This window comes from Neolamprologus multifasciatus, chromosome 7 (assembly GCF_963576455.1).
Source record: "Neolamprologus multifasciatus chromosome 7, fNeoMul1.2, whole genome shotgun sequence".
Lineage (NCBI taxonomy): Eukaryota > Metazoa > Chordata > Actinopteri > Cichliformes > Cichlidae > Neolamprologus > Neolamprologus multifasciatus.
Window position 1 is genome coordinate 58,946,859 of NC_140445.1, and position 24,105 is coordinate 58,970,963.

At 41.9% G+C, this 24,105-nt stretch overlaps 2 protein-coding genes across 2 annotated transcripts; both read left to right on the top strand.

The window, feature by feature from the left end:
• The first annotated feature begins 32 nt into the window (after nt 1–32).
• On the top strand, nt 33–4,858 carry armc10 (armadillo repeat containing 10). Its single transcript, XM_085168037.1, has 6 exons — nt 33–761; nt 982–1,127; nt 1,218–1,352; nt 2,497–2,673; nt 2,803–2,874; nt 3,075–4,858. Exons 1-6 carry the CDS (start codon nt 518–520, stop codon nt 3,324–3,326), a joined length of 1,026 nt encoding a protein of 341 aa, XP_085024163.1. The 5' UTR covers nt 33–517; the 3' UTR covers nt 3,327–4,858.
• A 1,206-nt stretch (nt 4,859–6,064) lies between these two features.
• Nucleotides 6,065–24,026, top strand: LOC146515685 (DENN domain-containing protein 5B-like). Its single transcript, XM_085167991.1, has 22 exons — nt 6,065–6,191; nt 6,475–6,789; nt 10,171–10,280; nt 10,961–11,675; nt 12,854–13,041; nt 14,325–14,831; nt 14,943–15,174; nt 17,201–17,351; nt 17,497–17,587; nt 17,682–17,801; nt 17,887–18,039; nt 18,166–18,244; nt 18,338–18,413; nt 18,528–18,656; nt 18,754–18,875; nt 19,109–19,254; nt 19,347–19,465; nt 19,937–20,124; nt 20,283–20,365; nt 20,803–20,929; nt 21,043–21,217; nt 22,551–24,026. The coding sequence occupies exons 2-22, from the start codon at nt 6,684–6,686 to the stop codon at nt 22,732–22,734; spliced, it is 3,801 nt and encodes a 1,266-aa protein (XP_085024117.1). The 5' UTR covers nt 6,065–6,191; nt 6,475–6,683; the 3' UTR covers nt 22,735–24,026.
• The last annotated feature ends 79 nt before the right edge of the window (nt 24,027–24,105 follow it).

The following is a 24,105-nucleotide window of genomic DNA, read 5'->3' on the forward strand; positions in this document are numbered from 1 at the left end:
TCTCATTTGACGATCCACCGTTGCCAAGTAACGGATCAAGTAAACCTTAAGTCCGGTTAAATGTTGGACAACTAGTGAGCAGCAGAAGTTTTTAACGGTAATATTCAGAGTCGGATGCGATCTGTTTGCTCGCGGTTTTTCAGTTTCTTTCTGGTTATTTTAAAAGCTTCATAAAAACGCTATGTTCAGACAAATTATACCACACTCTTTAATGACATACAAAGCCATATCAGTCACGCAGCGAAAGATTTGTTTGGCCACCCCAAGCTGGCCTCAATATCGACTCGGATAATTGTTGACAACTGTGGCTTGTCGGCAAACTTCTCCACTTTTTAGAATAATGAATCTGTTGAAACGGATTTGCGTTGCCTTCATTGTGGTTTCGATGGAGTGTCATTAGTTTTAGCTAACTAAAAAACCTGACTTGTTCGCAAGTAAGGTAAATGATTTATCCATAACGTGTAGCTTAACGCTAGCCAGCTAGCAGAGCTTAGCTAAAGACATAGCAGCTAGCAGCATGGGCGATATAACTCCCAGGTTCGGCAACATGAAGGCTTTGTTAGGATTAGTTGCCGGAGCTGGAGCCTCTTATGGCATATACAAACTTATTAGTTTCAAGAGGAACAAGAAAAATGCCACAGGTGAGAATCCTGGGGTTAAAGGCAGTCAGCAAAGTGAAGTGAAGATACAACCGGGGAGTCTGCTGGCCAGAGTGTCCGGACTGGATGTTATCTGTCCCCGACCAGCAGATACGGCATCAGGTAAGGACCCCAGAGCCCTTAAAGCTGAACTGTAATCCTAGCTGCTATTTAAATCTGAATATTCCAGAAAAATCTTCAAATATTTTTGTTCGCTGTTAACTTGGGAATATTTCATCATCTTCGGACTTGGATAAATTAAAATAAGCTTTTGAATCAAAATGAAAAAGAATAGGGTTACAACTGATCCATAGTCTCATCTTTATGTTGTTATGCTTTATAGGGGACATTATCCACCAGTCCCCTGACAATCTGGAGCCACAGCACTTGAAAATGCTCCTGTCCTGTTTGAAGACCAGCAATAATCCCACAGACAGGTGTCGGATTCTTCTTACATTAGGAAACAGTGCTGCCTTCACTGTGAATCAGGTACAGTAAATTTACTGTATCAGAAATGTATAGATTGGAGCAGTTATTGGTTGACTTTAATGTTCTTTTTTTTCTCTGTTAATCCCTCAGAATCTAATACGGGAATTTGAAGGGATTCATATCATAGCTGGGTTCCTTTCTGATCCTGCACCTGAAGTTAGGGTGCAGACTCTGAATGCTTTAAATAACCTCTGTATGAACATCCAGAACCAGGAACAAATAAAGGTATGTTTGTTGTATATTCATTTCCTCTTAAGATGTGTTTTTTCCATGCATGCACGTAAATGAAAGAGAGAGACCGGTGAAAGGATGAATATGCAGGGAGCAGAGGTAGTGAATGTGGATGTGTTTAAATACCTGGGGTCAAACATCAAAAGCAAAGGACAGCACACAAGTGAGGTGAGTAATGAGAACAGGCAGTCACACTGGTTGGGAGTGACCAGGATGGACAGAATTAAATACATCACAGGGAGATTTAGGTTTCAGGCAGCTTTAAAGGCTCCAGACATTTTTTTTTCCTACTCTTGGATCGATTTCAAAGAGTAGGGGATTTTTTACTTTTTGAGAGAGAGCTACCTTAAGCACACAGCTGATTGTGAACACAGAAGCCCCACACAACTGCTGCCCTAACAGAGTTGTGTGGGGCTGCTCCAGTCTGCATACCACAGCATCCTTGGACAAGATGCTGATCCCCGAGTTGCTCAATCATCAACACTTATAGCTCTTTTCCACTAGTACCTCTGCAGCTTGGCTTGGTTAAACTCAATGCAGTTTTTAGGGTTTTTCATTATGTGATAGTACCAGGTACTTTGTTAGCATCTGCTCAGCTGAAGTTCCAAGTCAGCTGAGTCAGTCTGAAAATGTGGCATCAAAAGACTGAATGCCACCAATTGGCCAGTCAATGGCATCATTCAACGAGTCATGAGAGTGACTCCTTCACAAAAATCGAAACCACGATTTTTGTAGCCTGGCAACAAGAGCTTTAAAAATCTCTTTCATTGTTGTGTTGTTTGTGTTGCATACAAAACGTGTCACAAAACGTTTGGTCATGATGCTGTACATAAGCAGTACTCAATTGTAATGGAAAATGGCCGAGCACAGTAGGTACAACTAAAAAAGAGGCTTTTGATGTAGAAAAGCGTGTGTGTGAATAAGACATGTTGTTTAAAGTGCTTCGAGTGCTCATGTAGAGTAGAAAGCCATTATTACTACACTCTGTTTAACATCCACAAGGTATTGTTTTCATTTTGCTTCATTTAGTCATTATTCGCTGTAGCTGTTGGCAGACAGCTCTCTTGTTTACATTTGTTTATATAGCTGTGAGTTTTTTGAAAATGTATTTTACTTAAAACTTCATCCTGTCTGTCAGGTTTATGTTCCACAAGTGCTGGAACTCATTGAGATGTCACCAGTGAACTCGGACCTTCAGCTCGGTGCTCTGCGGCTGCTCACAAACCTTTCAGTAACAGACAAACATCAACACTTGCTGAAGGAATCCGTTACTCTTTTACTGTCCTTGCTGGTCGTGAGCAATGAAGCCTTACAGGTTTGCAACTTTAGGGCGTGAACTCTTTCACTTCCCATAAGCAGATTGTTAAAAGCTATAAGGATGAAATAATCTTTAAATCTTAACATGAATGTGTGCCATATGTAAAAGCTGCTCTGGTTGTTTCAGGTTCAGACTCTGAAAGTCCTCGTGAATTTGTCATCGAACCCAGATATGATGGATGACATCGTTCAAGCTCAGGTAAGACCAAAAGGAAATTAAAATCCAGCCTTTATCTGACCGTCTTCATGAAAAGGTTTGCATGTTTTTGTCATACACAGGGACTGAGCAAGCACCGTGCAGCTTAGTGTTAAGAGGCCATCAGAAGAAACAGAATTGCAGTTAGCAGACTTTAGCAGAAATTCTATTTCTGTATCTTTTTCTTTGCTTTCTTACCCCAGGCGCCAGCTTCCGTGGTGCTGCTATTTGATGAACGAACAGCTCCTGCGGTGCTTCTCCGTCTGCTGACCTTTGCAGGGAACCTGAAGGCCTGGAGGCCATCAGCCCAAGTGGCTGATGAACTGAGGCGCAAACAAGATTGCCTCTTCCGGGTCATGCTAGATGAATCCTCCCAGCTACACGGCAGATTGCTTCAGCTGCTTTCACACCCGGATGGAGAGATCCAGGCCCAGGTCGCCCGTATCTTGACATAGACCTCCTTCCCTGCATCCCATTATGCTTCCAAAACCACCAACCAGCATTTCCCCTCTTAACTTGTATGTAAGTTGCCATTAATCTTTTAGAAGAGTAGGCTATGTGTAGCCTAAAGCTTGATTTGGAGATCTCTGGGAAATCTGTCCCCCAACTTGCGTAGCAGCGTCGACATGTAAAAAGGATTAAAATGGGGCTCCAGTTATGACGTAGATCGGACGCAGAAGTATAATTCACGTGTACGTGTGGATGCACTGCTTACACTCCTTCCATATCTGCAGCGTTCCTTGAATCTGTATTTTCAAACACAGCTACATAATTTGTTCTACTTCACTGGCCACTCTTCCCTCATTCTAGCGTCTAACACCACAATTAATTGGTGGGCAATAAGGGAGCAGGAAGCGGGAGGAACCCTTTCATTCAGTGGAGTGCAAACAGGCCACCTCTTCCTGTTTTTCCTGCTGCCAGAGACTGTTTTCCTTCTAAAATATCCACAGTGCCCTTTTTTTCTTCTGAGAACTTTCCCCTAAGAATAAAAAAAAAGCAAACAAAAATAATCTCTGAAGCTACTTTCCAGGTGAAAATTCTTAATCCAACTCCACTGCCAAAAGTTTTCTAGAGAACGTTTTAGTATGACCTACAGCATGAACCTGTGCACTGCACCCCCACCCCCTCCCACCGTGGTTCAGAGAGACTTTTAGCTGTGTTTTTTAGTTTAAGAAGCTGGGTGTTGTGATTCTTAGACAGGCCAAAGTAAATTTAACTTAGAGGTTTTCAGTGTATCAAGATGAGACACTGACCCGCCAGTATTAAGAAGTGCTAGCTGAGTTATGTGAAACATCTATGAATTACACCATTTGAGGAAAACTTTTATCTTTAATGATGTGCTGACCACAGCTGCCTGAAAGGGTTTGATCCAGGCTGTGTTGGTGTCACTGAATGTCTCTCTCACTCTGTGAACTGGACTCCAAATACCTGCAAATCCCCCTGAGGGAGGAGCTGGAGGAAGTTAGAAGAGGAAAAGGATGTTTGGACTGCTTCGATTGTTCCACAGACGCCGCAAGTATCACAAATAGCTGTCAGACTGACAAAGCAGTGTCACAATGATCATCTGGAAGCTCTCTCATTTACAAAAAAATCATGGTATTGAATGTTAAATACAAGCCTTGTTATGTTAAGCTATGCACTGAGAAGACTGATTCACCTGAGAGGTTGAGCGTGCATGAAAAATGTAACTGTGGTCCCAGAAGATGATGATAAATGCAAGATTTTTACTGCATGGGTCAGTCCAGGTGTGTTGAAATGCTGCACTTTATTTTATGTTTAGACACTGATTTTATTGAACCCAAAACTAAATATATCTCAGGCGAATAGGGTTTACCAGACATGTGGAGTAGGAGGTTGATTTACTTGTGACCTGGATTATTATTATTATTATTATTATTATTATTATTATTTATTTAAGCGTTTTGCCTATAAAATGGATCATGTTTGTCTGTTTGAATGGTTCAATAAATACCCAACATGGTAAAAACTTTTTTTTTTCTGTCCTCTTGTTGTTGTTTTGGATGAAATTTTGAATAAAGAATATAAAAATCAGATTGTTCATATTCAGGCACAAAGGTTGACAGTGTTTTCATTTTCATCGGTTTGGTAGATCGCAGGAAAAATGCTGTTGCCAAAGTCTTTCACTGAGGAGAAACCTGAATGCATCACATCACTCACTGCTTCTCAGGCTTTTAGTGCGTCACTGACCAGACGCTGAAATTGATGCTGTCTGTAAATCTGTCAATGGCTAAGAACCAAAATACGTATTTTCTTTTTCTTTTTTTTATTTATGGTCTCCAGACTAAACATGTAGAAATAGCAGTATCTTTTACAGAGGTAAATATGCACCAGAGAGCTGGCGCACACAGGGTGTGCCCTGACTTCAGCACAGGTTTAAAGACTTTTATGGTCTCTACCAACTCTGACTTAAAGTAAATGGAGTGTAAAGTTTGAGATCTCACAACAGACAAGTTAAAAAATAAAACAGAATAAAATAAACACCACAGACAAAAGATAAAGTCCGCACTCTATTTAATCATTTATAACTGGAGAGGTATTTGGCAAGCATAGCGACTAAAAGAGATAATGAGTTGGAGTTCAGTAGCTTTGACTGCTGATGGTTAGGCTCTAAATGTTGTGGATGACTGATGGTGTCTTTAGTGCCTGTGTGTCAGGGAAGAGTGTGAAGTATTATCTAGCAGTGGGTCTCAGTTAGTGATTAATGACTTTTGGCAAGTGTATTTATTTGTTAATCAAACATGAATTAAGAAGTGTTCCTGTAACTGTCTGGCTCAGATGGCATCCATCCAACCAAAACAGATCTGTGTGAAAAGGGATTTTTATATTTCTTTTCATAAAATCACATTTTTAGGACATGATCAACAAAAACGCATCAAGTTGATTAATCTTAAAATTAAGCTGAGGTCATTTATTCTTGCGCTGTGACATTAAATTCGTGTTACTTGCTAACTAACACAACTGCAGATTTTTAATAAAACTATGTATTTATTTATTTATTTATTTATTAGTTAGTTAGTTAGTATCTCGACTTAGTATAGCAGGGATCAAGCACCAGAACCATTTGATCCTACATTTCCCACAAAACTTCCCATCATGCATTAGTCATTAGTCATCCCTGACTGACTGGTCTGACTGGTAAAATAAGCTCGTGACTTCCAAACTCCATGCCTAAAGTTGGCAGCACGAACTTCCCATAAAAACTTCCAATGAAACGCTGAGGTCTAAAAAGGCTCCTGCAAATCCACAGCCAACTGTAGGGCGCACGACCGTTTTCATAGTATTACGGTAATTAGTAAACGGTAAGTGGAGTTTTATCCAAAATGTCGAAAACGTCGTTTTAATTTCTTTCTTCAGAGTTTTCCCGCCCGTGATCTGCATTTGTGTAATAAATAATTGTAATCGTCTCCACCGACAAAAATAATAATTATAAAGGAGAACCCTGATGATCTATGAGACTGATTGTTTTGCGCTACAGATGAATTTCGTAAACATCTATGTAAGAATGACGCAGACTTTAGCGGGGGACGATGATGCTTTTAAGCCTTTGTCTCCCTCCCTCCCTGCCTGCCTGTCTCCACACAGCCTCCTCCCCCTCTGAACAAACTGGATGACCATCCCCGGATCACCCTGACTCCATCAGAGTCACAGCGCGGTTCAGTGGGTGCGGATCGGGACGCGCAGCGGGGAGCTTCGAGCATTTCGGATTAAAACCCAGCGCCAGCTATGAACACCTACAGCATTAAGCAGAAGTAAACGGAGCTGTGTCACACCGTCAACACAACGCGTCGAGGATGAACACCGCCGCCGCCACAGGATCGGCTTCTTGCCGTTTCGCCCACTATTTTGTTGTGTGTGGAGTGGACACGGAGACGGGCCTGGAGCCGGACGATGGAGCAGGTAGATGATATTTAAGGACAAAAAGACGCACCCGCCAATACACAGATACGCAGCATGTTATGTTGGATGACAGCATTAGCCAGGTTATACATTTAGTAATTCATATAGGCCTATTTGTGTTGCCCAATTGTGTCTCTGTTTGTGTGGGGAGGGGTGACAGCCATTTAAATATGATTTTTCTTCTCCCTGTCAGTCCTCTAAGTAATATGTGTGAGCAGCCTGTGCAGAATATCCTCAAATATATGAAAAAATGTGATAAATATAAGGTTATATATGGGCAGGATTTGTACATGTCTCTGAGCATGTAGTATTAGTTGGACAGGAAAGCAAAGACAAATGATGTGCATTGTATCATTTCCCAATCAGTCTTAAGCCATTGAAAGGAATATTTCTGATATATTGTCTTTTGTATCCCAGGTGCGGTCTGTTTATATTATACCCCTGTTTAGGACACATCACTTGGCGGCTGTGTTCATTGTGTTTTCATCATATTGTCAGTCTAGTATTGTGTCACATTAGATTTTATTTTATGGTTTCTGCAAGTCATCTACTGCTACACCTGCCTCGGGATCACAGGAGAGAAAGGGCAGAATCGAGGGAAAACAGCAGCGTCCTAATTCTGCTCGTTAAAGCTGGAACACAGCTGGAACATCCAGGCAGGGCTGTTTGCTCCCAGAATACACTGCTCTGTGAATCAAAAAGCACTGATTAATCCACGTGATTTGGGGTGGTCTCAAACAGAAAGTGACCCATCATTCTTATTTTCCTCTTTTAACCAAGAAGGTGAAAGGGATGTGATGTCATATTTTGGGCTGCGGTGAAGTCTCCTTATCTCCGGTGCTTATTGGGGTTTATTTGTGGTTGTCAGGACTCTAAGAAATAGAGAAATATCAGGTGGCGTCACCTCCTTTTGCAGCCAGTTGTTGACACTGAGCTGAGAACAACTCTGCCCAGGAGGCTCGTGTGACGTGCGCTGCGGTGTTTGTGAAAAAACGGTCACATCACAGGTGTCCTGAATACCTTGAGCGTCACTTCCAGATCTGGAGCAGCAGTCACACCCTGTATTCTCCTCATCTCTGGAGCAGCTGTTGTGAAACAGCTCCACATGGGAGGGCTTTTAGCAGACATGCATGTTATGTTTTGTTTTAAAGCTCTAATTAACCACTGGGTTAGAAAGCTGCCTCCTTGGCTACTGTGTCTGAGCTACACCATTGTACTTATGTAACAGCAGGTCATCGCAGACCCATCGCTGCAGGGGGGCTCTGCTCCTCTAAAGGATTTCTCTCCCTGTGTGAGGGTTTTTCTCCTTTACTCACAAGTATTCCACAAGTTATAGCCCACTATGTGCTCTAAATGTGTCCTATATACAGTTCCTTTTTCTGTGAGAGTGTGTAATTGGTGAATGCCCACCGAGAGACAATCTGCCCTTGTTAGCCTCTCAATACATGCCACTGTGTTTCTGCAGCCTAATCAGATTTCACATGACGTTGCCTGTTGGAATGCTGAATGGCCGACGCTTCAGCGCCCGTGCAGGCACGATGATGGTCACATAGGGGACAGATATGACATCAGTGGAGTAGTCCCTGATTGCACAGAGCGAGCTTTATTGTGCAGGGAGATGTAAAGCCTATATCTCATATAATTAGACATTCTGCTTGATTCATTTGTTTTTTCAACATATTTTTAGGCACTCTGTGCTTACTTTGTTCCTGAGCTTCAAGTCTAAGATAAAAACCAAAATTTCTTTTCTTTTTTTGGTCGTGCGAGTCACCTTCAGTGGTCAGGCGCATCAGTGGTGGAGTGATTTAAAGTGTCATCAGTCAGTAACAGCTGACACGCCTGTCATTTTAATATCTCTCTACTTTTTATGCGTGCTCATGTAATGGTGTGATGAATGGGACAGCAAAGGTAATTTAGTTGGTGAAAGTGATGGATGTCTGTCTTTATTGGCTGCTCACTGGTGGCTGATGGAGTTGGCCTGTTTTAGGGATAGTGGAATGAATATGAAACACTAAAAACAAGACACGGCTGATATTAAAGTGACCGTTGTAATGAATTTGGGTACTTGGATGAGACATTCGTCACTATTTTTGTGACAAATTGGTGTGAAAATGACAGTTATTCTCACGCCTACAGATGATGTAAAGCACATTTCTTGGATCTAGTGAGTCTGTTAATGTGCTAATTACAGGCCTTTAAGCTTTCATTCGAACACTAAAACAAACCTCCCTCCACTCCACCTCCCCTTGCTCTGTTACTCCGTGAAACACACACAGGCTGCATTTACGTCTGTGAAAGCTGTTTGGTGGGAACCCGTGTCAGGAGGAGAGCCGGGGGATGGCGGTTTAATTAGGTCAGCTGATAAAACCCAGGCTGACGTAACCTGCGACGAGCACAAAAGCTTCGTCTTGATGGCGATCATCGAGGCCACGGCGGAAATGGAAACCATGGCAACTCCTTCAGCGATGCTCAGCTGTGCCTCTCAGCGCCGACACTAATTTGTATTCTTAGTAAAGAACACTGCCATTCCCGCCCCGCGTCACTCTCATCCATTAGCTGTCTCCCACCTACCGGTCTGAGTCAGTTTGACTTGAAGTGGCTCGCTCCTCGCTCTGCCTGCAGCGCAGTTTCTTCAGGTGGCGTGCGTCATTTCGTGGGCAGGTGATGTGGATGTTCCTGAAGGGTCGAATGAGTGCTGCAGAGCTGGTTTGGCATTTACAGATGATTTTGTTCTTGTGCAGCGATTCCAGTGAATGTCTCTGAGAGTTGATGGTGTACTAGTAAAGCAGGGAACACAAAGAAGAATACTATTCAAGGGCTTCCCCCTTAGAAAGAGGATAAATAATGAAAGTACCTCGGTGATTACCCTCTGTGAATCATACACCCGTTTTTTATTTATTTAGCTATTTTTTTGCTGCAGCTTCATCTACTCGCACAGACAGCATTTTGTATGTAACCCGAGCTAGAAGCTGACACATGGTGCCGAGATTTAAAAAGGAGATACTTTAACCACACGAGGCAATGCATGTGTTCACTGCAGCAATTTATGTGGGATATAGTTCTCTTGCATGCACTTTGAATCCAGCACCTCTTATCAGTTTAAAGAGTTCCCTCCTGCAGTGTCAGGGATGAGGATTGTTGCATTGCTTTTCTTTATGCTAATGAGTTGAGTTACATAACTCTTGGAGGGGCTTTTCCCACTTTGCTGCAGCACATGAACTTCTTTTTAGTATCTGTCAAGGTTGTCCTGGCTGTTTTTCATTAATCAAAGCTGCTGTCATGTTCTGATGCCTTTCTTATGAATTCTGGTTCAGCACCGATCAAGGTCATCCTGCATTAATAGAATAACCTCTTAACTCAATTTGTCTGTCTGTCTTTCAGGTGAGGGCTTTGAGCACAGCCCTGTTCGACGGTCCTTCAAATCGAAGGTTTTGGCTCATTACCCTGAAAATACAGACAGGAACCCCTTCAATAAAGATGCTGTCAACATGGTGAGATGTTGGATTGCACAGTGTTGGTCATTTTCTGTTACATCTGCAGCTGAAGGACAAGATGTGTCTGTTACAAGGCCAAATGATTTTGTTGCTTTTCCAGCTATTGAAGGAGAATAATGGAAGAGGCAAAGTCAGCTGGAGGGAAGAGTAGTAGGAGTTACGTGCTGGCTTATTTTCTGCCCCTTTTTATCAGAGTCTTGTTTTCATCTAAACATGCAAAACAGGCCAGGATGATGAGAGCAGCATCAGCCTCACAGTTACATGAGTAATCAGACGGAGTGGAATCAGTGATTGTTTGTTCTAAATAGACCATTTCATATATTCCTCTGGCTTTGCTTTACTTTTTGGGGTCTTTTTAAGCCATGTCATTTTATGTAGCTAATCCACACTTTTTCCCCCCCACTCCTCAGGCCATGGGTCGATTTTTGCTCTGATTACATTTTTAGGACAAAATCAAGCCTATGCTAGCACAAGAATATTTAAAATAATTGCCATTTTTGATGGTGGCAAACTTCAGTTTTATCAGGTAGATGTGTCTACCTCCAAGCATCCTCCATGCTGATGTTTGCTGTTGTATATTTTGGTTTAACCCTCCATTTATATACTTTTTGAGGTCGGTATTGAACATTGTCACTCTATACTAAAACATCTCTTGTTTTCTCTCCTCTGTCCTCCAGCTCTGCATGCCCAGAGGGCTGTCCTTTCGCACTCAAGCAGACAGACTCGATCCTCAGTTTCACTCGTTTACGATTTCTTTCGACGATGGCACACGTTCCTACGGCTTTGTTCACACCTTCTACGAGGAGGTGACCAGTCCTCAGATTATCACTGCCATGCAGACACTCTGTCAGATGCACCATGTGGAGCACCACTCCTCTTCATTGGCATCCTCTCCCTCGTCCTCATCTTCCTCTGCCTCCTCACCCTCCACCTCCAGTATGGACTCACTTGCGAGCAGCTTGGATGAGTCAGACGCCGAGTCTCTGGCTGGGGTGTCTGGCTGCCTCGGCTGTGTAGGCTCCTTCGATCCAACGCGAGACACCCTGTATGTGTCCAAAGCCCTCTGCCTCGTCACGCCTCTCCCTTTTCTTCAAGCTTCACGACAGTTTCTGGTTCAGCTCCACCAGGCCGTGACGTCACAGACAGCCCCACCACTCCCTCTAGAGAGCTACATCCATAACATCTTGTATGAGGTGCCGTTGCCTCCACCTGGAAGGTCGCTGAGGTTCCACGGCGTGCAAGGGCCCATCCTTTGCCAGCGGCCCGGGCCAGGTGAGCTTCCTTTGGGGGAGTATCCTCTTGGAGATGCGTTCTCCCTCCTGGGTGTGGACAGCATGGTGAAACTACTTACCTGTGCACTTCTGGAGACACAAGTCCTGCTTTACTCTTCAGGTAAGCACTGAAATTACAGATTTTATGCATGCAAGATATTTTGGCATGTAACAGGAAAAGAAAAGCTGTAATTAGGAAAATAAATGACAGCTGAGTTCCACGCAGCTGCTTCAGTTTCAAGCTCCTGGTGCTGTGCCTGCTTGCTTTATGTCCATGTGTTGACTTATTGGGTCAAATCAACAAAGCCCTTGTTTATAAAATGTGTTGTTTCATACTATGACCACCATAATCATCATTAAGGAGTCGTGATTTGGAGGCTCAGCCACCATGTTAGGTTTTTCTTAGTGGCCAAGTTTGGACAAGAGGGTTAGGGTTAAATAGGGAGTGCTTATCAGTTAATGCCATTTTATTTGGTTAGATAACCGCATCCATAGACTGTATGGGGACAGATACCTGCCATGGTAAGTAACAGACAAGGTAAATAATATAATGTGTAACTTCAAGCTTAAGTAGTTTTTAAAGGGATGATTTCAATAAAAAAATAACTGCAACATAAATTCGCTGTAGATCCTAAAGCGGGTTGTAAAAAGTCTTTTATTGCTGTAAATTTGACATTTTAACACAGGTGTCTGCAGGGATAGACTACAGACTGTACATAAAAGATGGACATCATCACTGTGATGTCACCCACTGGTTTCTAAACTCTGTATTTTGATTTTTGGAGCATCTGTGTTAGTGCTTTGGTCACAATTATGTTAGTGTTTAGGAACCAGAAGTGACCATATTTGGGCAAGAGGGCGGAGAGTTAACATGTTACTCAGAGATCATATCAAGTCTGTTTGTTGACGGTTAAAATATTGATTTAACTTTTGAAGCGCACACATGCTGGATATGAAAAACATATATAATGACACCTTTGAACTCTAATAATAATGACTGCACATACAGAAAATTAGCTGTTCTTTGTATTTAACACAATAATATGACATGAAGCCTGCAAATGGTTTGTCCTAAAACAAAAGGTACTGGGAAAGCTCAGCCTAAGTGTGCATAGTTCTAGGATTGAGGAGGTGCTGGGTTTGACAGATGGGTTTTTGTGGGTAAATGTTGGAAGCTCTGACCGTGCAGCTTAGTGATATGGTGATGAGACCTCCGTAGTCATTAACTGTGCTGTGTAACAGGAATATGAATGAGCTCAGAGACGGCTTAACGCTTTGTTCTGATGTCTCTGTATACAGACTACCAGCGTTTGATGACCGTGGCAGAGGGCATCAACACACTGCTGTTCCCGTTTCAGTGGCAACACATCTACCTGCCCATCATTTCTGCACCACTACATCACCTGCTCGATGCTCCTGTGCCATTCCTGATGGGTATCCAGCGCAGAGATGGAGCTCAGCGATCCTCCCTCAATCTGCCACATGAGGTACATCACTCAGAGGGAAGATTATGCGTATATGTCTTTGCCGTTTCCCGTGTGAATGTACCAGTCAAAACTGCAGGATGCAGACATTTTAATAGACGCTAAAATAAAAGGATCTAAAAATATACCGTAAAACTGAGACGATCTTGCAGCCTTTTGCTTATCCGCTCCATGGTTCGTGGAGCGCACCCTTTGCCTCCAGCATGTCAAACTGGGATGATGCATTTCCTCTGAGCTGCCTCCCCCTTTCAAATCCAATCCCAGATCACTTTATGCTGCATGAATATCTTGCCTCTGAAGCTTCTTTGAAGTCTCTCTGCCCCAGAAAAGAGGCAGCGGTAAGACAGCTCTAAGGGGATGAAAGCAAAAGTGCAGAGCTCCAAAAATGCAGAATAATGGGGTTGGATGAATTATTAAACAGAATTAGAGCTCACCACTTATTTCCCCCAAGGCCCTGCAATTTGAAGAAAATGAGGAACATCTTAATCATACATATTTAAGTGTTTGCAGTTAATTAGTAGTCCTTCATTTTGATATGCATTAAAAAAAATCCAGTGTGTCCACTGATCCGGAGAATAATCAGGAAACAGAGCATAACTTAATTCTGGTGAAATAAATGTTTGTGTAGTCTCTGAATGTGAAACAACCCTGCCAGACTATTCTTTCTCCTCTTCGTCTTGTTTGGATTAAAGATGTGTTAAATAAACAAAACCAAACACTTGGAAGTGATGGCACTTGGAGGAAGGATGAAGCTGAACAGAGTCGACGTTAACAGTCCATTCTGCAGTTCATCTCCCCTGAGGCTAAAAACTCACTGCCGGAGGTCACTGCTGAAGGTCGTGTGGCTGCTGACAGTCGAGCACTGCTGAGCTCCGCTGCTGCTTACAGAGGCAGTTTTAAAAAAATAATCTTTCTGTGGTTTGTTGCTTGGCAACTTTATGGGTCCAGTTGTTTTTTTATTTTTTTGCAAAGGTTTCACATCGCTATCGCCAACTGATATTGCACTTTCCACATTGTCTCCTGTTGCAACGATAACGGATAATCTTTCAAATCCTTATATCCTGTTGCGCTCCTTATCAAAGTGAAATGCTAAGAATCTATTAATTGTGTGTAAATCTCCATCTCAGAGCTTAATTAGAGGGCAAAGCTCAGCTCACTCTGTCTGGATGAGATAACTGTCTGTACATTGTGACAGGATAAACCTATTATGATTATCTGATTGACGGGCAAACTGAAAATTGTTTGTCGTGTTGTAACTGTCTGGTTTGTCTCATATTCTAACACAGGCTAACCTGTGCTTCGTGGACATTGACAACCACTGCGTCGAAGCTCCTGAAGACCTTCCCCAGTTTCCGGATCAGACTGAACTCATTCAGGAACTGAGTGAGGTGTTGTTGCAATTTGGGCTGCCTCCACAGGGCGGTGTGATCGCTAAGCCCACGACCACCTCTTCCTCCTCCCCTCGGCTAAGCAGCCTGGTGCTGGAGGATCTGATGGAGGACAGAAGGAACGGGAACCTCGGAGGCGAGGAGTTGGCGGTGCTGGAGAGGCTGCAGGCTCTGGCGAGGAGGTGTGGAGGAGGAAAGATGTCAGATGGAGGGAAGACACTGGGACACGTGTTTGAGGAGGAGGAGGAAGAACTGAAGGCTGCAAAGCTGAATATTCAGCTGAGGGAGGTGTTTGCAGGACGTTTTGCTGCAATGTTTGGCAGATATGATGACTTCGTCATCCACAGCGCTCTGGATTTGGACTCTTGGTTGACCAACCGAGAGGGGATGTTCAACTTTGATAAGGTACTTTAGTGGATGACTGACTGATAGGTTTTTAAAAAATGCATTTATCTGAAATAAGTCATATTATTGTTATATCTTCATTCAGTAAACTCCTGCTTTTCAATGTTTTAGGGTTCCTTTCTCTCCGTTCAGCCAGCGAGCCACTTGCACTTCTTGTCCCGGTTCTTGGAGACATCCATGTTTTCTTCTTTTGTGGATGGGAAGGTTATATCTCGCTGGGCAGATAGGGAGCCACTACAGCAGCTGTTCGACAGCCGTTTAGAGCGAGAACGACTGTATGACACGGGGAGCGAGGATTCCTGTAGTTGTCTTTATAGGAAATGCACTACCCTCTTTGAATCAGGTACTGTGAAGGTGCCCAGGATCACAAAGGGATGGGGGGGAAAAGTGCCATGAAACATTTTACATGTTCTTATAATTATTATTATTATTATTAGTATTATTATTATTATTATTAGTATTAGTATTATTAGTATTATTATAATAATAAATACTGTCCAACAAGGAGCACATACAAACACCAGTTTAGATGTTGGTGTCCTAATGAGAGCTGACTTTATTTTCATAGATATTCATGCAAATTAGACAGTAAAGTTTATATGCTGAGATAAGTTATTAGCTCCTGTAAGTTTAGTGGAGCTCTGACAAGCGCTAATATATATGCATACACAAATAAAGGAGCCTCATCGTCATTTTAATAATTACATATAGTAATTTAAATAAGCTGGACATGCTACTAAAACCCTGTGATAAGCCACTGGTAACATATATTCATTATTATTATTATTATTATTATTATTATTAATAATAATAATAATAAATCTTTCCTTTAAATGGGTACTGTCATTGCAAAGAGGGACTTGCGTATTAAAAAATTTAAATTAAATTAGAAAAAACACTACAGTTTAAGGACACACACATAAAGCATAAATATACAGCATATTTTCTGACAATAAACACTTTTTTTTTTTTTTTTTTTAATAGATATTTTATGAAAATGATACTTGTAAACTGATGGAATAGCAATTAATGTTCTGAATCACATTTAGTGTTATATTAGATCATCTCAATACATATTTGAGATTCAGGTATTTGTTTTAGTTTGATATTACAAACCACCATTTGCTAGCAAAGGTTAGTGCTGCTCTCCCAAAGTGTGGGGTAGGATTAGGGTTAAGACATTGATCCCAGAGGGTGAAGGAAGGACCACTGTAGTATTTCTTATAGGACAAACTGAGAGTGAAACGTGCTAGTGCACCGAGGCTTCAAAGAAGGTGGGAAATGCATGCATATAAACAATGTCAGCTTGATCAAGTCCAGACAAAAAAAAAGCAAAAAAAAATGTAAAGTCGTTCCAGGTGGGTCTTAGAAGTATTTATAACACTCAACACAGTTCCAGTTTTATAAACATCAAGGGTTTAGATGTTGAAAGTAGGCTGGATACTTTCAGGTGACTGAGTGAGTTGCATACACTGTGTTTTACTAGACTTCAAAACAAGCACAAATTGTATAGTTTATGCATTGCATGTGGAGGTAAGGAAGACCAGGAGTGGACCCCTGTGGAATAAAAGGGGGGCACTGTCTGAGTTTTATCTGGAACCCTTTCAGAGAACCAGCTGAATGCATTTGTTTCAGTAGAATAGCATGATCACATGATTTGGATGAATATCCATAATTTTAGTTGTATTTTAAGTAGAATTATGCAATGAAGCTGGATGCCAGATTTCGCAGAGGGAATCTGCAAATCTGACACCATCTGCCCGTCTGTTTGGGTTTATATGGTGATTATGCTGCTTGGCCTTTCTCTCCCTTTTGTGATAAGCACTGAGGATTTTGCATAAACTGTGCTTAGGGGGATTCTTGCACCAGGTTATGCAGCCATATAAACTGTAATTCATTCAACATTACTGAAATGAAATAAAAACCAAATTACCTGGTGGATAATTGGAACGCAAAAAGCAACGGGATCGAATGAAATGTAAGGGGGAAAAGATGGGTAGAACTAGTAAATTAGAGAAGAATTAGGCACATGCTGGTCTGTGAGCATTATATAAGCAGAGGACAGTGGGACTCTGTGTCCTGTGAAAACTGCTGCAAAGCTGCAGCTTTGAAGTGGTGCCAGCCTTTCATCTCTGTGGCTGGTCTGTGGCATTGTTCACAATTCACAAAGTCCATATGTTAGACTCCAGAATAACATAACATGGTTACTTTCTTTTATACTGTATTAGGGTGTTATGCACAAGCCATTCATGGAAATAACTAATTTAATTGAAATGTGAAATCCCTTTAAAAATTAATTAATTCATTAATACAAATGAAAACAAACAAAAATAAATAAATGTTTTTTGTTCACTTTTTTTTTTCTGCAGGTCAGTCCATCGAGCGGAGGCTGCTGAAGGCTGACCACACAGCCATACACCCCCACCTGCTGGACATGAGGATTGGCCAGGGTCGTCATCACCCGGGCTACTTCCCTAAGCTGCAGGCGGATGTCCTTGCCCAGGCACAGAACACCAACAAGTGAGATTCGTTTCCTGCTGTTATTAAGATTAAATTAAAATCTGTTTCTAGTGAGTAATGAAAATAATCAACACTTTATTTCCAGGCGTGACTGGTTTACTCTGACTTGTGTAAAATTATGGATTTTATTTTGCTGTGTCATCAGGTGGTCCAGTCGTGTCACAGCCTCTCGTAGGTCTGAACCCAAGAGATCCACAGTTTCTGATCAGTCAGGAGTGGACAACGAGCAGAGACAGGTACCTACAGTGTGTGTGTCAAAAAACACACACACAGATTAGCATGCAAGCTTCAAGGGGTGTGTGTCTAATATGTTACCTGTTTATTCAACAGAAATACACCTTTGCGAGGAAGAATCTCCGCCAGTCTAAACTACTTGACCTGACGCCTCAAGCTATCACTCAGACACACCGGGAGTTTGTCGATGGGCTGCTCAGCGAGTGTCGTCTGAAGGTAAGTGCTCTCGTTAGGTGCTTAAAATAGGAATGTTCCTAATTATTTTACTCAAGGTTAATGCAAAAAATCTTCTTCTTTTTAGACCAAACGGATGCTGAAGGAAAGGATGGGGAAGGAGAGTGTGGAACTGGGTCAGGGAGAGGCCAGCATCACAGGCCTGCAGGAAAACACACTCATCCACGGCCTGTGTGGCCTGCTGGAGAGAACGTGGGGCCACGGTCTGCAGGTGAAACAGGTCAGCTCACGTGGCATGCTAAGACCGCGCTGTATGTCTCCATGTAAAGAGACTGCCTAGAAAAATGTCTGGAACGGCAGATGATTGCATGCATGCTGGAAATTAACTACTGCTTATTGTGAACAGGGGAAGTCTGCTCTTTGGTCCCATTTGCTTCACTACCAAGCTGCCCAGGGTAAGACGGAGGCACCAGCTGAGTCTCCAGGTCAGAGCACAGCCCCCCGTCTGTACTGAGCTACTTTTGGAAATCACTGAAATAAGAATGGACTCATAATTGGTGCTTTGTCTGCCTTTTCAGGATCTAACTGTTCAGACCAGAGAACAGTTGATGATGGCGCTTTGCCCCTGAGAGGATCGTTAATACAGGATATGAGGTAATGAGGCAGTTGATGAAAGGGGCTCTTAGTTTTCTAGATGAGCTCAGAGGATATTATTAGTGTAAAAGTTGAATATTGCAGCTCCTTTTAGCCGGTCTGTTGTTCTTCCAGGTTTATCCAGACCATGAGTGAGGGTCTGTCTGATGTGGGTCAGGCCCGAGCCTGGATCCACCTGGCTCTAGAGAAGAAAATGCTATCCCAATACCTCAAAGAGCTGCTCACAAATCAGGAGCTGCTCCGGTAAGAGTTCACAGTTGATAAATAAACAGAAATATTGCTTTTTTATTAATTCAGTTTGCAGTATCACTGATATTGTTCTCTCTTGGGCCCCTGACAGGCAGCTGTACAAACCTCATGCATTCCTGCTCTGCGAGGAAGAAAGGGAGCAGTTTTTGTTCCACCTGCTCTCTCTCAACACCGTGGACTACCTCTGCTTTACACGCGTCTTCACCTCAGTCTGTAAGTCGTGCGAGCTTTAACAGCAGAAAATTTTTTCTTTTGTGCTGTTTATTAGGACAACCACACTAACTTCCTCCTCGTTAACACGGATTAAAAGTGTTCTTGCAAAAAGACCCTCCCTCCAGACATCGAAGAGAAAACATAAAACTTAATGCGAAAATATATTGCAAGAAGAGTTGGATAAAAAAAGAAGGACAAATGCATAAAACGTGATTTTGCGTGTCTCTCTCTAGGTATTCCATATCGTGTTGTTATAATACCCATGAAGAAGCTGAGCATTGCCATGGCAACAGTTGATCCTTGGGTGTGTGTGTCAGGGGAGTTGGGCGATTCTGGAGTTAGACAGATCCCAAAGAATACACAAGAAATATTTTTCCAGGTTGGTATTCATCCCTCTGTTGTAACATCACAGCCGATGGAGACACAAACACAGAGAGCTACTCTTACTGTGATTTGTGGTTTTGATTTCAGTGCAAGAACCTGGGCAGGCTGAGCACTCTGCAGCTGGGACAGGAGAACTCGGGCCTGCTGGCCAAGTGTCTCATTGACTGTGTGATGGTGTACAATGAGATTACAGGGCACACCTACAAGTAAGATTCGTCCTCTGATATTCTTCGGTCGTTGAAAGCTGCGTTTGACCTCGCACAGCATTTGATACTATGTTTATGAACATCAGCTCACAGGCTGATAATGTGTTAAACATATAATAAAGGCTAGATGATCCAGCTGTTCAAAATCTGATGTCTGAACTCTCTAAACACTTTAACCCAAAGGTTGCTTAGAAAAGCTGATGTAGAAAGTATGTAGCTGTTTTATGCAGAGCAAAAAGACTGTGAATTTGAATTTTCAAACCACTTTGATAGCTTAAGTTACATTATCTATGTTTTTTTTTCTTCGTTTTGACCCTAATGACTGCCTCAAGTTAAAACACAAAACAGTAGCAGATAATAGAAGGCTCTCCCTTCAGCCAAATCCTTCATTTTATTTTTTTTTTAATGTAGTCTTTATTCGTTTTTAAAATCTTGAATACAATGTAACGCTCCGCCTTTGTTTCTTGGAAGGTTCCCTTGCGGCCGATGGCTTGGTAAAGGCGTGGGGGACGGCAGCTTGGAAAGAGTCCTCATTGGTCAGCTGGTGTCACCTGGTGCGGAGGAGGATGCTGGAAGGTTGACAGGGACACCTCCTCCGGAGCTGGCCTCTCCTTCTCAGAGTGTGCGGACAGTCCTCGGATCACTTGGCAGCCGTAGCAGTACGTCCTGACAAAGAACACATTCTTTAGCACAATAGTTGACCTACTTGTTGAACGAGCAGATGATTCTGTTCCTGGATCACCTTTCTGTTCCCCTCTAAGTTTCATTATTCATCCTCGTGTTCCTGTTGCTAACTGCACTTCATTCATCTTCTCAGGGATGCTGTTTGTTGAAGTACAAGAGGACATGAGGGAGGCGGTAAATAACCTTGTGAAGCATTTCCACAAACCTGAACAAGAGGTGTGTGTATGCGTGTGTGAGACAAGCGCTATATTCGTTTTACTTGCCGGCTCACTAAGCTGAAAGGGTGACAAAATAGTTAATGCAGACAGGAGAATATTTGCAGCAACTGTCAGCCTCTCGCTGTGTTATTTTTATCTATAACATGGTTCATTACCCCGGCCTCTCCAGCGCGGGCCTCATTTGTTTCTCTTGTGTATCAGGCTAGCCTTTCTCATCTCCGTTAAGAGCACAGCAGAGACCTGATGCATCACTTGAGTTTGGCTATAAAAGGCTTCTAATTCATTTTAATAACGTCTTTAGTACACAAGCTTTAATGTACATGCATACGTTCTGTTCTGTTTACTTGAACAAATATGAGACTGTTATAAACAGTAACATGAGCTTTTGTTTGAAGTAGGTCTATTAACTCTCTGCTCCCATTTCTATCATACCAGAGGGGAAACCTGACAGTCTTGCTGTGTGGTGAAGGAGGTCTGGTGCTTTGCTTGGAGAAATTCCTCCTCCATGGTCTCAAATCCAACAGACTTTTTCAGAGGAATGTGTTCGTTTGGGACTTTGTGGGTAAGTGTAAATCAAAGAGGTGACGTCTATTTCCTGTCTTCATCTAGTGGGGAGTTAATCTGCATCTCAAGTTGCAAACTAAACTAGAAAGGGCCACCAATGCTTTCCCACAGAAAAGGCCGTGGCTTCCATGGAGACTGCTGATCAGATGGGTGACCTGCACGGATCAACACTGACAAAGGGCCCGCCCTGCGACCTGCTGTGCCACTACGTCAGTGCCATCAACGCCTCTCCTAGAAATATTGGAAAAGAGGGCAAATTCCAGCTGTTTGTCTGTCTGGGAATTAGGTGAGCAGATTTTGAAACTCCCTTTGAAATCTGCATTGATGTTGTAAGAAAACATTTTGCAAGACACCCTCGTTCCTCAGGTGGAAGATGTTGTTAAAGCAATCACAGGCAGGAAGGTTATTAAGAATAAAAGTGATTATCATCCAACAATAACTGGTCCAATGCTAACGTAATTAGCCAATGCTAGATGAGATGTGGATCTGTGATCTATAGTTAAGCAGAAATCGGGACCTAATTTTACTCATTGATATCTGATTTTTATCATAGTGCAAGAATAAAGTGAGTAAACGTGTTTGAACCAATTACAAGCTCTGGTCAGTGAGTTGTTTTTTTTTTTATATATAATAATCAAAGCAAGTGAAATGCACTTAAAAAAAATTGAACTGTAATTTTTGCAGTTTATTTTAATAACGCCCTTCCTACAAATATCATTGTTTGCAGAAACACATTCAAAATTAGATGGATTTAAATGTTTGAATGTGATTCAATCATCATCTTCTCTTTTTTTTTTTTTTTTTTTTTTAAAGGAAAGACCTTACTGGACAGCATAATTACTTTATTATTATTATTATTATTATTATTATTATTATTATTATTATTATTATTATTATTAAAATGAGACCGTAGTTGGATTATGTGGATTAACACACAGTAATATGCACTGTCAGGTCTGGTTGATAGCTAACATACTGTCTTTCTTGATTCTTTTCTATTTTTTTTTTCTTTTCTATTCTTTCATATAAAGCAGAATAATTTAAGCGGTCGTCGTTGTCGTCGTCTTCTTCTTCTTCTGCTTTTGGCCAGATCATCTGTATCCATCTCACCCTGTCCCTAGCATTCTCCTCTGTCACACCAACCCTCTGCATGTCCTCCTTCACTACATACATGAATCTTCTCTGTGGTCTTCCTCTTTTTTTTTTTTTCTTCCCTGGCATCTCCAAATTTAATGTCCTTTCTTCCACATATCCACTGTCCCTCCTGTGGATATGTCTAAATCATCTGGCCTCTTAACTTTGTGTTCAAACTGCTTAAACTGAGCTGTCCTTCAGATGCACTCATTTTTAATCTTGTCTGTCTGAGTCACTCCCATTGAAGATCTTAGTATCTTCAGCTCCACCTCCATTTGTTTCCCGTTTGTGCTACCACCGTCAAACCATACATCATAGCAGGTTGCAATGATAACAGTATAGTAGCTCAAGAATATTATTAAGGTTTAAAAATCCTAGTTGACGCCCTGAATACAATTGACCTTGCAGTGCTTGAAAGCTTCATCACGTTCTACAAACTTTATTTATGACCCCGTTATTGACCATCGGTGTTCTCGTCTTGGCAGGGACCGGCTTCTCTCTCTGTGGCTCCCCCTGCTGGCAGACTGTCCCCTCACAGCTCGGACATACGAGGACGGTGCTCTGCTGCGGGACCGTGCTGCTGTACACTCCCTCTGTCGCATGCTGCACACACTAAATGATTTCGCCATCACTCTGGAGACAGCACTGGTTAAAGGAGTTGACCTCTGACCTCTGAGTTTAGCAGCTACGCTGACAGATTCAGATATTCATCTTCCCAAGAGTGGGGAAGGGAGGTACATTCGGACATTTGGCGAAATGTGACTCTGTCATATCATCACGATCAGCAAAATGGACAGTGAGCTAGACAAAACCGCTGGCAACTCAAGCACCAAACATATTGCCTTGTTCACTGATGTAAATGTCTTATATACTCTGATTGCTTCAGGAAATAGTCCTGTGCTTGTTTACACTGTGAAGTTCTGTTTCCTCGAGGAGAACTGGAGGGTCATTAATAAACTCACATCTACAGTCAATATTTTCCCTGCTCACGTCATTTATACTGTACCTAACACTAGGATAACCATACCTGTCCTACTGCTGTGTTGTTTGCACTTGAATTTTAAACTAAGCACATGCATGGCCAATATGTTTGTTTGTTTTTTTATGTCTTTTGGTGTTGTATTCTCAAACGTCAGTTCTCAGGCCTTATTGTTATTACTATTATTACCATAATTATTTTTGATTTCATTTGATATTTTAGCAAATATAGTCAAAACAAATTATTCTACCCCTCTATAATGTTAAATTTATATATATATATAGATATATATTATGCTATTATTATACTGCGTAATGTCTGGCCTGTTTCTCATTGTTTATTTCAGTTTGGGGTCACATGTGATGCCGAGTTGTGCTCACGAAATCCTCAGTTGGTAAAACACTGGAACCAAACTGGTGTCCTAGTTGTGTCAGTTTAAATAGTCCTTGTCATTTTGTAGGAAAGCCCCCCCCCCTCCCCTTCACCTCTCTCTGATTGTAAATATTTTGCTTCATCAGATCTTTGATAGGATTGTTTCATCCTTCCATCCCATGTTCCTATTTGTTGTTGGTGTACTGAATTTGTGACATATTTTTTTTCCTCTACAAAGGCATCTTGTTTGTGTCTGCGTAACAACAATGGATCCCACTCCAGACACACTCTCTCATGTGAACAGTAGTCATGCTGTTTTGTTTTTAAGCTCTTCAATTGTCTGCAAAAAAAAAAGGGAGAGCAGGGAAAAAAATCAGACAATGAATAGAGTACATGTTCTCAAAACCGCTAGGTATTATGTTGATGTTGCATCCAATTAAACAGTTGAGGAATTATGAAAAATGCTGTCTCCTGCACTATCCCGCAAGCACTATGTAACCTATGATGACCAAGCCTCTTTTCTCCTTTAAATACTGATTAGAGAAAGCAATAAATAATGAACTGTTATTTATGAAGTGTGTGGTCAAGATTAAAGTTAAAATTGAAATAAGTGCCATTTGTTGGTGTTTTTTGTGACGCTTATCTGAAATATCTGATGAGACTCTTGGATTAAAATGATTGCCAGCTAT

Excerpts from the sequence above, each read along its gene's own strand:
- armc10 (XM_085168037.1), top strand. The coding sequence starts at position 518 with ATGGGCGATATAACTCCCAGGTTCGGCAACATGAAGGCTTTGTTAGGA. Across the intron at positions 1,128-1,217 it reads CTGCCTTCACTGTGAATCAG|AATCTAATACGGGAATTTGA; the intron begins GTACAGTAAATT and ends TTAATCCCTCAG. Across the intron at positions 1,353-2,496 it reads AGAACCAGGAACAAATAAAG|GTTTATGTTCCACAAGTGCT; the intron begins GTATGTTTGTTG and ends CCTGTCTGTCAG.
- LOC146515685 (XM_085167991.1), top strand. The coding sequence starts at position 6,684 with ATGAACACCGCCGCCGCCACAGGATCGGCTTCTTGCCGTTTCGCCCAC. Across the intron at positions 11,676-12,853 it reads AGTCCTGCTTTACTCTTCAG|ACTACCAGCGTTTGATGACC; the intron begins GTAAGCACTGAA and ends CTCTGTATACAG. Across the intron at positions 18,040-18,165 it reads ACGGTCTGCAGGTGAAACAG|GGGAAGTCTGCTCTTTGGTC; the intron begins GTCAGCTCACGT and ends TATTGTGAACAG.